The sequence below is a fragment of the Mauremys reevesii genome, linkage group 8 (genome assembly GCF_016161935.1).
Source record: "Mauremys reevesii isolate NIE-2019 linkage group 8, ASM1616193v1, whole genome shotgun sequence".
NCBI classification, from domain to species: Eukaryota; Metazoa; Chordata; order Testudines; family Geoemydidae; genus Mauremys; species Mauremys reevesii.
Genome location: NC_052630.1, coordinates 15841624 through 15858359, shown reverse-complemented (window position 1 = coordinate 15858359; position 16736 = coordinate 15841624). Strand labels below are relative to the sequence as shown.

At 44.8% G+C, this 16736-nt stretch overlaps 1 protein-coding gene across 6 annotated transcripts in view; it reads right to left on the bottom strand.

The window, feature by feature from the left end:
- The window catches only part of ARHGAP26 (Rho GTPase activating protein 26), a 302495-nt gene that overhangs the window by 190991 nt on the left and 94768 nt on the right, over positions 1 to 16736 (bottom strand). For all 6 annotated transcript variants that reach the window (XR_005583882.1, XM_039485733.1, XM_039485735.1 and 3 more), the window contains exons 6-10: positions 16619 to 16729; positions 13788 to 13892; positions 9312 to 9441; positions 8283 to 8383; positions 4907 to 5001 (exon numbers count right to left, since the gene is read on the bottom strand). Coding sequence is in view for 5 of the 6 variants with exons in the window: in XM_039485733.1 (XP_039341667.1) it covers positions 4907 to 5001; positions 8283 to 8383; positions 9312 to 9441; positions 13788 to 13892; positions 16619 to 16729 (542 nt within the window). In the remaining variant the exon portion in view is untranslated. The remainder of the gene's footprint in view (positions 1 to 4906; positions 5002 to 8282; positions 8384 to 9311; positions 9442 to 13787; positions 13893 to 16618; positions 16730 to 16736) is intronic.

The window sequence follows — 16736 nt, the reverse complement described above, 5'->3', positions numbered from 1 at the left end:
GTCGGGTGCAACCTCACCGCTGAGTCCGTGTCCCAAGGGTGGGCTGGGAGGGCTGCAGGGTGATCTCCCACCTTCGTGCAGCCAGTGGCCTGTGCTCCCCACTGCCATGCTGGAGCCTCTGCATTTACTTATTGACAAATAAAACTTGCAGAATTCTAAAATATTGTGCACAGAAATTTTAATATTTTGGCGCAGGACGCCCTCAGGAGGAGTTCTTCCTGTGCAGCAGGGCGAGATACGCTGTACATCTCCCAAAGCCCATCACGGGCAAGGAAGGGAGCAGGCTACCTTTACTCAGCATTAGCCATAACGTGAAAACCCCAGTAATTTATTTCGTTTAAAGGTCATTAGAAATGTGATACCAGCAAAGGAACAAGTACAAACTGTATTGCATGTGACATGAGGAGATTCACTGAAACTCACCAGCCAGAAAGGCAAAGGGACTGCAAGTCAGATGACAAGCCGCAGGGGGGATTGGGGATGGGAAAAGGAGCAGTGTCCCCACTCAGAAGCTACTATCAATGATCTAAGTAGGCCAAGAAGCCCTGCATGAATAATTCAGATGCCCAAAACAGACTCACTACACTCACAGCCACCCAGTCAGTAGAAATACAACTCACTTAATGCTGTTTCAGCCATTAGACAGCACATAAAGATGCAGCCCATGAGAAAGCTTGTGGCTATAATGGATGCCTGCATGCGTCAGGAGCACTGAGGCACCAGCTGTTCCCAAGCCACCAGTAAATGGGCTTTCTAGCAGAATGGTGCTGTACTTCAACAATGTTAACTGCCTTGATGAATGTAACATTCAGCTAATTACAGGGCCAAACCTTGAATACCCGCAATTCCAGTCAACTGGTGTTAAAAGTGCTCAGCATCTGGCTCAAAGCTTTACCCACATTGCCCCAAACACCTGGGCAATTATCAAGCCAGCATCAGCCAAAGGCAATGCTCCTTCTAATACTCGTTTTTTAAGACATATGTGCTATCCTTGCTTAGAGCCTGGTTTATAAAACTGATTTGCAAATACACATTAGCAAACCCAAGCTGTACTACCCCACGCCACAGCGTAGCCGATCAGCAAAACAGGATTATGCCATTTGGGGGCCTCCCTGCATTATGAATGTTCAAGATACATTTTGTTCAGAATGTTAAAATATGCCTCACTTGCTTCCCACAGACAAAAGTCAAAATTATTTGCAATATAGAGACATTTGAGACTTTTGTTTTGCTCCCCCAAATATGCACTATGTCAACTTTGGAATCTTATTCCTTGCCAAAAAAACAGGAAAAAGCAAACAGTATCATTTGGGAGCTTTCGACCACAAATCATGCTCAGACATTCATTTGTAAAGTGCTGATCCACCTTTATTGCTGGAACGATAAGGGACAGAAAATTGACAGGAATCTTCATAGAGGTTATTTTCCAAAATACCATGCACCACTGCAACATGGGTGTTTCCACAATATATTGCAAATTATACCAATTTCCCAAAATGCAATGCTTGCAGCACTGCTATTTTCACACTGACCATATAACATAACATGGGAAGAAAATACAAGACTGCCACCTAGAGACTGTGTACTAGAATGTTAGACCTGAGATGCAGCTTAGTTCTGCGCTCCTTGTTAGCGATTTTAGCCTATCACTATAACTGTGGCCATACCATTACCTTTCTCTTAATATTTTAATACCAACAGAATTTTTAGAAGCACTGAGATTTCACTGCAATGGTGAGATATAAATATTTAAGTTGAATATGAATTTCCCTCTGTCTAAACACTTCTATGACTGTTATCACTAATATCTGAGCAACTCTCAATCATTAATGGATTTTATCCTCATTGCAGCCCAGGGAGGTTGAGAAGCATCCCGCCCTCCCCCCCCCCCCCCAACCCCGCATTCTACTGGTGGCAAAAGCAGCACCAAGAGATAAAGTGACTATCATGGTCACACAAGAAAGCCTGGGGCTGGCTGAATCAGGATTTGAAGCCAGCCAGCTCTCTCAAGTCCCCCAGGCAGTGCCCTATCCACTGCCATGTTTCCTTGTCCATTCCCCCTTTCTTCCCTCATGCAAGATACACATAAGCCATCAAGTCATAACAAAATAAACTAGTAATTAAAAATACTTCGCCCAAGTAGCACTTTCTAACCAAGAGGCTCAAAACACTTGGTAAACACTGACTAAACAAACTTCAGAGAAAGTCTGGGAAGTAGACAGACTTTCTATTATCCCCAATGCACAATCAGGTAAAGTGAGACACGTATAAGTGAAGTGATTTGCCCGAGCCCATACAAAGCAGGAACAATTCTGGAATCCTGATTTCTGGGCTACAACCAATACATAAACACGTCTGGATGCAATCTGAATGCATGTGGCTGGGAAAACCAGAGAACCTCACTCGGACTGGGCAAGAGAGATTCCACATATGGAGGCCAGCTGTTTGGCTAAGTACAGGAGAAGCCCACTTCTGTGAACATCAGAAATGATGATAAGCGAGAGCACATTAATAATTTAAATTTATTGAGGGTCAAACATCACACCACCTTACATCACTTTGTGTTCACCGCATTGTTTTGAACGGTTGCTCATTACAATGCAATCTGTTGTGGCAGTATGCACAAGAAACGTTTATGGCACAGATGCTAGAAGGCAATGATGCTACTCCAGTGCTATCTGAGCAATCAGCTGGCAAATGAAGATGCCAAACAAGGCAGCTAGTACACATTCCCCTGCACTCTGCTGGCCTGGGTCCTTTCCATCCACAGAGGGCTCCTGCAGGGCAGTTCAGCACATGCAGCCATGCTATCACACCAACTCAATTTTCTCCAAAGCCTAAACTCATTTCAGAATTATAAGCTTAATTTTGTTGCTCATCACACAAGCAAGTTATGATCGGAGCGAATTAGTCCATCATCCTTACCAAGCTATTGCCAGCCTAAGGTTTAGGAAGGCAGATTCTGAAGCTACAATAAAATCCCTTTCTTTGGATCTTCTGACTCCCCTCTCCAGCAAGCACAAACATAGTAACATGATGTGATTGAGAAAAGTCCTGTATTGACTCAGCCTAGAAAAAAAAGTAGTCGCTCAGGCCAATCACTTCTCATCGGGTTTTGTGGTTCCCTATTAGATAATGCTTATGAGACAAGAATTTTCATGCTTCATTTACATAAAAAAGAGGAGGTTTCAGCCTCCAACTGATAAATCATATCAGGCTACAGAAACAGTCCGGTGGCACCTTAAAGACTAACAGATTTATTTGGGCATAAGCTTTCGTGGGTAAAAAACCCATTTCTTCAAATGCATGGAGTGAAAGTACCTCTACTCCCCTCTCTTCATGTGTCATTATCTAATGCCTGCATCTGTAACTTTCACTCCATGCATCTGAAGAAGTGAGGTTTTTTATCCACGAAAGCTTATGCCTAAATAAATCTGTTAGTCTTTAAGGTGCCACCGGACTCCTTGTTGTTTTTGTGGATACAGACTAACACAGTTACCCCCTGATTCTTGACACCATACATCTCCTTCAGAAATCAGAAGATGCAACTTTAAAGAGCCATGCACTGGATGTGAGCGTGGGATTTCTACAGTCAGTCATCCACAGTGAATCTGCAGCAGTCATTCTCCAGCACAAAAGCTGAAGTCATGTTATAGACAAACACAAGACACTGGAAGGATGAGCAGTGTCTGTGCCAAGTAAATGGACTTTTCTAACACAGAGACTGAATTTCTTTTCCATTGTGAAGGCTACTTAACATCAGACTCTGAAAAAGTGGACACTCATTAAAACGAATGAGATTTGAGTAAACGCGGCACTTTATATTGAATTAGTGCATCATCTTGCAATGAGCCCCTACTGCAAAAACGCTAGGGAGGAGGGAGTTGAGGCAACTAACAGCTTCCATGGAGCGTGTGACTAAGAGATAAGAGAAACGAACTGCTAAAATTGCACAAGATACTCCTGCGGGAATTCTACTCCACTGCACAATGCAGAAGTTTGCAGAAGTTAACATTGTGCACACAGAATTTCCTCCCCCCCACAGAAATGGGCTGCACTGGACTCGGCAGAACCCAGCTTGCACATAGAAGACACTTGGCGGCGTGGGGAAGAGGGGGGTCAGATGTATTGGCTGGGGGGGCCCTGCAGGTTGGCTCTGGGGGGGGGGAGGAGTTGAGGGTGCCTCTCTCCCCGCCCCCCCACTGGGCTCTGGGGGAGGGCGGTAGAGAAACAGGAACTGTGTTGTCATAAGGGGTTCTTTAACTCTCTACTCCTGGGGGAATTTGTGTGTGTGTCTGTGTTGTTACAGACATAGGCCATGGCTACACTTGCAAATTTGCAGCGCTGCAGCAGGGTGTGAAAACACACCCTCTCCAGCGCTGCAAATTGCGGCGCTGCAAAGCGCCAGTGTGGTCAAAGCCCCAGCGCTGGGCTGTATGTTATTCCCCACAGGGAGGTGGAGTACGGACAGCGCTGGGAGAGCTCTCTCCCAGCGCTGGCGCTTTGACTACACTTAGCGCTTCAAAGCGCTGCCGCGGCAGCGCTTTGAAGTGCAAGTGTAGCCATAGCCATACTTGCTGACAGGTATTTTGAAATAAATTACCAACATAATTGAAACTGGAATGATTACGTAATGTTATTTTGACAAATAAAATTTGCAGAATTTTAAAATATTGTGCACGAATTTTTAATTTTTTGGCGTAGAATGCCCCCAAGAGTAACAAGAATTTTCCAACGAGCCCAAGGAGGTCTGTGTGTAATGCACATGTTGCTGCTGGTCCAGCCATGTGTGCACAGGCATATATTCTGGAGTCCTTGGCTGGGCTTCAGTACGTAAACCAAAGTCTGTGTGCTCTAAGGCTGTGCACCTTCCATTGGTGCGAGAAAAGAAGACTGTCCCACTCACCGATCCACTGCTTCCACATCGAAACAAAACCTCTTCTCTATTGAGTCAGTTTTCCGGCGTATGCAGGATTTGAGTGTAACTGCTTCATCTTCTCCCTACAAGGATACAGGACTTCTAGATTAGGTTGAGAACAGATTACATATTACACACACACACAGCCTCCTAGAATTATGATTAATATGTATTAACCCCAGAGGGGATGGCTTGTGGGTCTAAGCATAAGGTTTGAAAGATCCACAGTCCCTGGAAATACAGCATTTGAATCTTTGCCAAGTTGATTTGTCTCTCCATCCTTGCGGAGTAGTTAGATTTAATTCCACAGTTTTCCATGTGGGTTCCCGCCAGAAAACACTTTTATAAGATTGTTAAAAAGAGGGGTCTTATCTGTCCCACATACCCTACAGTTCTTGTAAAACAGGGGAGCCTGACCCACTCTTATTGAGCAAAGTCACCCTTCCTTTCCCTTACAGTGTACTGTCAAGATGGATGTCATCCTTCACCCCACAGGTGGCTGCATTTCAGCGGCATTTTCCATCTTTGAGTGAGACAGGTAAGCACCCTACAAAAAGCATATTAAATAGCAAAGAAATGCCAAAGCCAGTGTACCATTCTCCTTTTCTAACATCCATCTTCCGGATTAATTTTATTAGATGTTATACAAAGTGTAATGGGTGTGCAGGTGCGTGTACACACGAGCACATGTATACCACTGCTCTCTGCTGGATGGAATCAGAACTGCTGCAGTGTTTAGTTAAAGGAGATTTTCCTTTAGCGTGAGTGGTAGGTATCTCTGCTGATAGAGCATGATCATTTCAGTTCTATTGTGTAACAGTAACCATGGACCCTGCAGTCCATGGACATTAGACCCTGTGTTGTAAGGTGGCCACAAACACACTAGAATTAAGGCTACGATTTAGTCATGGGTATTTTTAGTAAAAGTCATGGAAAGGACATGGGCAATAAACAAAAATTCACAGCCTGTGACCTGTCCATGACTTATAAATACCTCTAACTAAATCTTGGGGGGAGGGGGTAGAAGGGCAGGGTGCTGCTGGGGGGATAGGAGGGTCAGCTGCACCATCTGCTGGGGGCCACCCCAGGACCTTTGCTCAGGCAGTCCGCAAGGCCAACCGCACCAGCTGCTGCAGAAGTCATGGAAAGTCACAGAATCCGTGACTTCTGCGACCTCCGTGACAGACACAGAGCCCTAGCTATAATACATGAAAACTATATATCAACTCACTGAATAAAATGCTTGCACAATGAGCACACACTTATCAGCAGAGAAGAGGAAATGCAGTGGGGGCATGATAAAGATCATTTTTACAGTAACACTGCCATGACATGTATGAGTAATCACAACAACAAACATAGCACAGGTTTCTTTAATGCAACGTGAAATTAGACAGGATTCTTTGCTCTCAGTTGAGTGATTCTGTCTGATGTGTGCTCTTGATGTCTCGGTGAATTTTTAAAAAACACCGATGGTTCCATTTAAAAAAAAAAATGAAAAAAAGTTTTGAGTTTGCAAACTTTCTGTGTTTTTCATGTCTTTTTTGTGCTTCGCTGACCAGTCGTGCTGGACAATCACAACACTAACATCAACCATTCCAGAGAATGTATTAGGGTACTAGAATAACATTGACACCAATAGCCTGTTCTAACGAACTCTCCACATTAACTGCAAGGATTCTGCCAAGAGGATCAACAGAGTTAGCTTGTGCCCCAATCCTAAACTAATTTCCCTGAAGTTAGCTGGATTTGCCCACTGCTGCCAGGGAAGTGGTATTCCAAGAATGCCATTTGGAGAGAAAGCAATTTTAAACTGATTAGTATTTGGCTCCAGCCATAGCCTGAGGTGGTTTCCCCCACAGGCTGAAAACAGGCCGATGACAGATAGAGCCTCCACAGCCTATAACAACAGAGAGGTCACATATCTCCTGCCTGCTGCTGTTGTCGGCTTCAGAAAGATTCCTGGCATGCCTTAGTGGATGGGAAGACTTGCAAGGCCTCGACAAAATTACAGTATTGGTTACAGCAGAGTCATACTGGTATAACTGTGTCAGTTAGGGGTGTGGTTTTTCACGGATACAGTTATCATGGTACAAGCTCTAGTGCAATGCACTTACACTGGTATAAAGGTGCTTTATATTGGTACAGTTAAAGCAGGAAAAAAATAATCTGGTGTGGACAAGAGCTAAGTGAGCATCCCCTAGCAAGAAGTCGCGCTAAAGACAGGACAGCAATGGAAGAGAGTCCATTCTACCTGGGATGGGGTGTATATAAAGAGCTGTGGATGCCAGTCAGCCAATACATTAGCCTCAGGGGAGATTTGTGCCATTACTGAAGTGTAGGGGAGCTGAAGTATTGTGGTCAGGTCACCCTTAAAAAGGGGACTGATCTCTGCAGGCGCTTTGCTCTTTAAAGAAATATAAATTCATATAGTGAAGAACGTATCTGGCACTGGCCACTGTCAGAAGACAGGACACTGAGCTAGATGGACCATTGGTCTGACCAAAGTATGGCCGTTGTTACATTCTTGTGTTCTTACAGTACACCAAATTTAGGCCACTTTATTTCTAAGAGTGTCCACACAGGGGTTTAATGCAGTTTAACTAATCCACTTTTAATTCTCTCCTTTAATTAATTTGGATTAACTTTCCTGGGTGTCCCCAAGTAGACAAGCCTTTAGGGTCTGCACATGTGGATTTATTCTTGACTAGCTTCATAAGTAGACAAGCTCTTACTGAGTTGCTACTCCTTTACTGAATTACATTGTTTACTCTGCCAATGTTATTTCCCCACCATGATGGTTTTACATAGCTTATTACTACCCACAGAGATGTGATCTACATCTCTTTAAATCAGCACCCTGAGGTTCTCTTTGCAATATCTGCATATTAATATTTTGAGCCACCCTCTCAGTGACTAATTAGCTAGTGCTGTGGGTGTGCCAGAGAGAGTGTATGTTAACAACTCCTTAGAGTACTCACTGGATGGGGAAAGCTTCTGACTGAAAGGCAACAGTGGCCTTTCCAACAAAAAGTCTTCTCCCAGGGAAAAGTGGGGGTGTCATTCTCAAAAGATGAGAAAACATAGGTGCCAACACTTTACTGTGTCATTCTGCTAAAAAAAAAAAAAAGTTTCTAGTAGAGGTTAGTGGGGAGAGAAGAGAATTAGAAGACTGGATAGAACCCACCAATGAAATCCATCAGTGCCAAGGTGTTGCCAGTTTCAAGGGCTTGTCGTTGACAGAAACAAGGCATTCCCAACCCAACCTTTGTTGGGCCAAGAGCAAGACTCACGTCAGCTCTTCCCCAGAAAATGACCATTCGGGTGACCCTAGCATGAGTGCACTTGGCGTATTTCCACTCACCCCTTTCCCTCCAGATTTCTGGTCAAATGGTACCATAGTGATTCGTTTAGATTCCCTCTGATACGTGCAGTAATGCTTCACCCAGGAGGTTCCAAAGTGACCTACAATGGAATTTAAGTTTTGAGATTTCTAACAATTAACTACGGTCTACAAAGCAGTTGTTACCAAAGCCACAATTAAACATCCTAAGACAAACGATACAGACTCTTGCATCTATAGTTCTCAAAAGCACTTTACAAAAGTGAGTAAAAGCATGATAATCCTTCCTCTTCATAGAAATTAAAGGTAGAATTGAATCAGTAGATCGTTTCGGAGTCTTTCCTGATCCTTGGATCGGCTTCTAGTAGCTGGAGTCTAGTCCCTCCCCCTACCAGAGCAGGGTTGTTCAATGCAGTATCTTTTCTAGTGCCGAGACCTCTACTTCTATCCACCCAGGGTGGTAAGACAATTTGCTGAGACGGGCTTCAAATTACATGCCAAACTCGGGGAATTTCAAAGCTACATAGCCAGAGCAAAGTGCTGTAGCGATAGCCCCCACCTATTCTGGTTAGTACTGTGTGCAGTCCCTGAAAAATGAATTGTGAAGAGAGTATGCCAAAGAGCTAACAGGCTCAGCAGGAACAGACAACCTCATGGGGTGTAAAAATACCAAAGGCAGGTCAAAGGAGAACTGTGAGGCGTGAACCATGGAACACTGTGGGATACACCTGCAGCACCACAATGCAGAGTCACCGTGGGGGGAAAGCTGAAGGAGCTGGAGATAATTTCCCAGTACTGCAGAATGTGGGCCCGCCCTGCTGACAGTGGGGATGCTCCTGCAGAAAGCTGCACAAGTGGCTACCCTGGGCCTGTCATTCAAATCCAACTCAAGAACTGACAGGATTTATTTCTTCCCTCAATCCCCCTGCACCTCTTGCCATTTCACATGGACCATGATGTTTTGCAGAGCCAGTGCTCCCACTCTGCACTTTAGTCTCCTCTGAGTGGCAGCAGAGAGCAGCTCAGTAACTTCAAGGCAACAGCACTTACGTTTCTCCTGGACATAGAGATAGCCCTCCATTGTGAAAGGGCTGATGTTCCTGTGCTCGTCGGGATTCTCCTTCATCTTCCTCATCAAGGACTCAACCTCCGACCGGGTTCCTTCAAAACGATTTCTTGTCTATAATTTTTTAAAAATGTATTTTCCATTATCCACATTTCCCCAGAGCTTTCAATACACACAGTGCTACATAGAGACCACCGGGGAACCGTGGCTAACTTTATCTGGTATATTTCTTTGCCCTCCTGTAATCTAGGTGGGAGCCCTCACAACTACTCCAACCCTGGTTCAGAAGTCTATCCCTATTCAGCAAAATACCAAAGCTCATGTTTATGTCCCACTGACTTCATCGGGACTTAAGTTTCTATTTAAACACTTTGCCAAATATGAGTGGATATAAGCATATGCTTGGCTTACTTGGGGTCTCTGTTCCCTCATCTCATAGTTTTTAATGCTAATAGTTATGATTGGGGCTGGCAGTGCTGCCAACTACTCAGGCTACTCAACAAGTCTCATTATAACACCCTGTTTTCAGTTACTTGTAATTTTCAGCCCAACAGTTGAAGTTTGACAAATTTTCCATGCCACGTGTCTGCCTCAGGCTGAATGTTGTTGGAAAATTTCAGCAAAAATTATTTGGCCATTTCTGAGAACAAGGCAAGAGGAAAAGTACATTTTACCCATGCTAAATCCTGACATTTTCTTTTAAAATGTTATAGCCCCCCTCTGCTTTGGAGTAAGGACTGGTAATTTGGGAGAGGGAGTCGCTTTTGTGTCAGCGACGTGCCTTTTGCCATTCCTGAGGAAAATCACTCAGATTTGGCCAAGTTATAAGCCTTTTTAAAAAAAAAAAAAAAAAACCAGTTTGCACATGTCAGGCCTGGTCTACACTACGCGTTTAAACCGAATTTAGCAGCATTAAACCGAATTAACCCTGCACCCACCCACACAACGAGGCCCTTTATATCGATATAAAGGGCTCTTTAAACCGATTTCTGTACTCCTCCCCGACGAGGGGAATAGCGCTGAAATCGGTATTGCCATGTCGGATTAGGGTTGGTGTGGCTGCAATTCGACGGTATTGGCCTCCGGGCGGTATCCCACAGTGCACCATTGTGACCGCTCTGGAAAGTAATCTGAACTCGGATGCACTGGCCAGATAGACAGGAAAAGCCCCACAAACTTTTGAATTTCATTTCCTGTTTGCCCAGCGTGGAGCTCTGATCAGCACGGGTGGCGATGCAGTCCCAAATCCAAAAAGAGCTCCAGCATGGACCGTACGGGAGATACTGGATCTGATCGCTGTATGGGGAGACAAATCTGTTCTATCAGAGCTCCGTTACAGAAGACGAAATGACAAAGCATTTGAAAAAATCTCCAGGCTATGATACAGAGACCACAGCAGGGACTCAGCACAGTGCTGCGTGACAAGCGTAACAGAAAGCCAAAGAAGCAAATGGACGCTCATGGAGGGAGGGAGGGGGGACTGAGGACTTCAGCTATCCCACAGTCCCCGCAGTCTCCAAAAAGCATTTGCATTCTTGGCTGAGCTCCCTGAAGGGTCAAATACATTTTCCCGGATGTTTCAGGGTATATGTCGTCAATTTACACCCTTCCCCTCCCCCCACAAAAGAAAAGGGGAAAAAAATCATTTCTCGCCTTTTTTCAATGTCACCCTATGTCTACTGCATGCTGCTGGTAGATGGGGTGCTGCAGCGCTGAACACCAGCATCCCCTTCCCAGTGCAAAATGACTGATATCCGTCTTCATCATCAGCCCATGAGTGCTCCTGGCTGGCCTCAGTGAGGTCAGCCGGGGGCGCCTGGGTAAAAATGGGAATGACTCCTGGTCATTCCCAGCAGATGGTACAAAACGGTTGGTAACCGTCCTCATCATAGCAACTGGAGGCTGAGCTCCATCAGCCCCAACATTTCATGTCTAAAGAAAAGATTCTGTCCTGCCTGGACTATCATAGCAGCTGGAGGCTGCCTCCCCCTCATTTTATCTCACTAAAAAGTCTGTGTTTCTTATTCCTGCATTCTTTATTACTTCATCACACAAATGGGGGGACACTGCCACGGTAGCCCAGGAGGGTTGGGGGAGGAGGGAAGCAATGGGTGGGGTTGTTGCAGGGGCACCCCCTAGAATGGCATGCAGCTCATCTTTTCTGCGGGATCTCTGGGGCTCTGACCCGGAGCAGCTGTGCTCTCTGGTTCTCTAGTACACTTGCCCCATATTCTAGGCAGGACTGACTCTATTTTTAGACAAAACATAAAGAAGGGAATGACCCGGGGAGCCATTCCCATTTTTGTCCAAGCGCCCCCGGCCGACCTCAGTGAGGCCAGCCAGGAGCACCCATGACAGTAGCAGACAGTACAAAACGATTGATAACCATCATCGCCAATTTCCAATTGCAAACGGTGCAAAATGACTGATAACCATCATCTCATCACCAATTTACAATGGCAGACGGTGCAATAGGGATGGTAACCGTCTCTGCTACCTTGCAAAGGCAAATGAATGCTGCTGTGTAGCACTGCAGTACCGCGTCTGTCAGCAGCATCCAGTACACATCTGGTGACAGTGACAAGGCAAAACGGGCTCCATGGTTGTCATGCTATGGCATCTGCCAGGGCAATCCAGGGAAAAAGGGCACGAAATGATTGCCATTGCTTTCACGGAGGAAGGATTGAGTGACAACATTTACGCAGAATCACCCGCGACACTGTTTTTGCATTGGGATCTCAACCCAGAATTCCAATGGGCGGGAGAGACTGCGGGAACTATGGGATAGCTATGGGATAGCTACCCACAGTGCAATGCTCCGGAAATCGACGCTAGCCTCGGTACATGGACGCACACCGCCCAATTAATGCGCTTAGTGTCGCCGCGTGCACTCGACTTTATACAATCTGTTTTACAAAACCGGTTTCTGTAAAATCGGAATAATCCTGCAGTGTAGACATACCCTCAGTAGAGACTTGCTAGAGCTTCAGCTTAATTCCCTAAAGATCCCATCCTCTGTGTGCAAGCTCTAGACTGGGGCTGAGCAGGTTTTTCCCTGTAATTTCAGCTGTGGCCTCTGTAGACTGTGCCTGGCCCAGGTCTGGGCACTGGAACAGAGAGCAGGTAGCCTGTCTGTGCTCTGCTCAGCCCAGGCAACATGGAAGAGGAAGCTGCCTGAACTGAACGCAGAAGGAACAAGAGTAAGACATAGGGATATGGGGCAAGTAGATTGGATAAGGAGCCAGGGACAGGAGGGAAACCGGGAACCAGAGGAGCAGACATGACACAGGGGGAGAATGAGGCCTGGCACAGGTGATCTGAATTCTGACATTTCCCAACTTTGCAATCTTAAGGTTTTTACCACTGTGTGTCTGTGTGCGTGTAATATATACACATGCTATAGTATTGTACAGAATTGGTCCAAAATATAACAGTGTTACTATGGCACTTTGGGCAGACAGGGAGGCGGGAGTTTGAAACAGTTCTGGGTTTTTGTTTTAATGAAGGACTCTGTTGTCTCCTCTACTCCCCATGCCCAACCCTGACTAGGAGGCTGGAAATCAAATCTGATCTCCTGCACACCACCACTGAGCACTGTGGCTGTGCTAGAGGGATCACCCAGCACACCCCACTTTGACAGGTACACAAATGAATTCTATTCATTTTTGTAAATTAGCATTCAGGGGCCCCAGTTACTGCAGTCTCTGCTGAAAATGGAAGCACCACACAATGATAGGCAAGACACAACAACAAACTGCTGTCCTTCATCAAGTGGTTTCACAGGGCTGTATTTTTAATTTGGGGGGGGAGGGGGAGAACAAGCACTGAGGTGTGTGATGTTTTTTGTGAGTTTTCTGATGGCTTTGTTTCAGAGAGAATCAGCAAATTTGCATCCTCTAGAGAAAAACAGCAATCCTAATAAAAAAGGCAAGCAAGCAACGCACATTTGATCTCCCAAACACAGGCAAAAGTCCACCTGTTGGATATTAACCTGACTGTCAGGGGAAGGGAGCTGTGCAAGTTCTCTCAGCTACAGAAATCCCAATGTCTGCCACTGACAAAAAAAAAAAAAGGAGTGTGGGGGACGGGAAGGGGGGTGTTTGCAGTTCTTAAGACAAACAAGTCTTTGAAACACTTGCTAAAAGTGTGGTGCACTTAAAGACCGCCGTCTGCTTGCCAAGTCCTCCTGAGGATGTCTGGCTCTCTGCACTTGCCATGCCCAGGGGAATAAATTGTTATTTGGGTTGTGCATTTACTGTAGTGTCACACACACACACACACACACACACACACACACACACACACACACACAGAGAAAGCATTTGCTTTCAATTATGCTATAAAGCCTACTGTTGAGTAGTATACAGGAAAGCTAATTATATATTGGGAAAAATGTTAATTCTCTGTGCAAGACAGTCACACACATTCACATACAGACTGTCTCCTTTGCATACACTTACATTCTGTATGCTGATTGTCAGCTCTGTCTTGAAGTCGCTGAAGTCTTTTGCGAGTTCATAGCCATGATGGTAGAATGTGAAGAGCCCTTGCAGGAACGCCAGCAGCTGCAAAGAACCATATTCATCAATAGAGACTACCACCTTTTTCAAACCGACTGATGCCGAAGATGTCATTGAATGGATCAACATTTTAGAGGGGCAGATTTTTAAAGGCATAAATGGGAACTGGTAAATTAGTTAACAGTCAGTGGAAGTTGGACATTTATTTCCTATTGGTGCCTTTGGGGGGAAAAAAATCTCCCTCTACACTTTGATAGATGCATGTACAGAACTGAATCATTTAGGAGTTCTTGTACGGTGGGGAAAAATAAGCAATGGAGATGAGGGAAGAAGAGAGTGAAGACCCGGATGAGACTGAGGGAAGTTCTAGGGGTGTAACCTCCATTTTCTCTCTTCAACAGTGGATAGGGACAGGAGATGCTGGCTGGAAAGTGCACAAAAGCCATCAGGGGGTACAAGACCCTGTTGAAGAAACATTCAAGACGACAGCAAAATGCAGCCTAAACCACCTTAACACCAGTTGAAGTCCAAAATATAGCAACTGCATGCAATGACCCCCTGAAAGCCAGTGCACACATTTCTCCATTCTCCAGCTCTCCCTCTGTCACACCATTATAACAAACAAAAGGGAAGATACTATGAAACTGATTCCTGGAAATCAGAGAGAGAGAGAGAGATTCCTCCCTATTCCCCAGAATCTCTTACACAGGCTACATTCATTGAACACAACAATGTCAATTAATATTGCCCCTTTACAATCAATACCTTCCATAGTATTAACTTGTGTGTCCTACTTCCATAAGGGATTTGGCTTCATTTCCCAACTCTGCCTCAAAACAGCTCATTTTCCCTTTCAGGAAATGGATTAACATGAGGACTGGTTGAACCAATTTGGCTTACAAACCAATCCCAACCTACATAGCAACTTCTAAACCAAAGAGGAAGTTCTGAAAAACGTGCTGTGATTTATTGTTCTTTCCTGTGAACCTCTGCACTTCTGGCTGAATCCCAGACTGGGGGTGAGTGATTCAGTATTAGGAAAAAAAAAACTTTTTTCCTTTTCTACCTAGGACTGAAATAGGGTTTTATAGGGACGTATGGCCTTCGTCACTGCAGCATCCAAGTGCCTCACAACCATTAGTGGATTTTATCTCAACATCCAGAAGAGGTTAATAAGTATTGCCCCATTTTACTGATGGAAAACAGAGGCACAAAAAAGTGCCAAAAGTCACTGCTGAACTGGGGACTGACCCAGTTCAGCATCCAGTAGGCCATCATTCCTTCTTTCCATGAGATTTCCTGAATTCACTGATAGCTGATAATATATGAACCAAAGTACTAGCATCTTGGGTTTTGCCCAGAACCAGTTCCACTGGGATCCCCAAACGATGAACTTTTTGACCACAGAGGTGAGTATCTAACTAAACAACCGTTCTTTTTTAGGCTCAATTTACCCTGCTGTTTCAAGTCCAATGTCCAAAAATCCAATGCTCACAAAAGACTCCTCTATGCTTCATTAACATGCCATATTGTACCGAACAAAGCAGGAGTCTGTCTAGAAAACTCCTGTAGAATATCAAGCTGAGCTTTTCTGATAACTAGGCCTTCCGCTTGTCTAGTAAAAATCCTGCATATCCTTGAATAGTTCACCCATCACTTTATTGAGAAGTAAAGTCATGCCTTGTCAGGGTAAACCAGGCAATAAGCAGCTGGTGCTAAGGTCGTACCTTCTTTTCACTTTGGTTTATTCTTCTCTTAAAAGGACTGAAATAGGGTTTTATCAAATCCCTCAGAGGTGCTTCACCAGGCATAACACCTGAGCACATGCAGAGGTAAGACTCTTCTACTTAATTTTTATTCCTGTATCGTTTCTTTAATCCTATTTTTCTCTTCTTCTCTCTCTAAGACTCCATTAATCTCAGATGCTACTGTTATTATTGGCTTCTATTTTCCCCTTAACAGATAAACTTCTGAACCAGGTTTTCATTCGCCAGTTGACCACTGTCTAATAATGAGCCTCTCGTCCGTAAGACTTCACCCTGGTGGAAATTCTTGTAGAACCCATCAGAGTTTTGTGCCCAGTGAACATGAAGCTAACAACTCTATCTCCACTAGCCTACGCCCTTGCACAACTGGTACCCAAGCCTTCCTGCAAGTACAATGGAAAGGTTGGTCTCTACAACCAGAGTTCAGGGTCTGGGTTGAAGTCAGCTGGGGGAGTTACCCCCTTTTTCTTCCTGCTTAGAACTTATTTCACTTACCTGTCCTCAGTTCTATCCCTTAAGGAAGAGACCTTGCTGATTAAAATGTGTGGATGTTTTCCTCTCTGCAGACTTATTCCATCAGCTTGCAAATCCAGCTGGTCTCCACTGGTTTCTACAGACAACCAGTAGCTCAGACTACCTAATGTTCTGTTCTTAAACTTAGCTGACAGCTGAAACCTGTTGACAATTTTCACCTGGAATTTCCAAGAGGGCCATCCCCACCCCTGCATTCTTCTCTTCTCTCCGTCTCTCGATAAGTGTCTTAAGTGTTAATGTTCCAGCCACCTGAAGTGTCTAGTCACCCACTAGAACACACACTTCATACTTGGGTTATTGAAGTTGCAGTTTGTCAGATGGCTCTGGAATAGCAGAGATACCAGGCCTTGCATCAAAACAAAAGAGAAACTGTTTCATAATATCAGTGCCTCAGACAGACCTTCTATACTGTAAAGTAATTTAGTGGCCAGCAACATTCAGTAGGCTAAGAAATTTTGAATGTTTACTTACAGGTTCCACAAATTCAAACATCTTCCTTTCCTGGACTTCTTGCACCTTGAAGACATACTCAAGGGAGACTTCATAAAAATGCTGTCGAACCAGGTCCACCTGGCTATCTGCCTGTGAG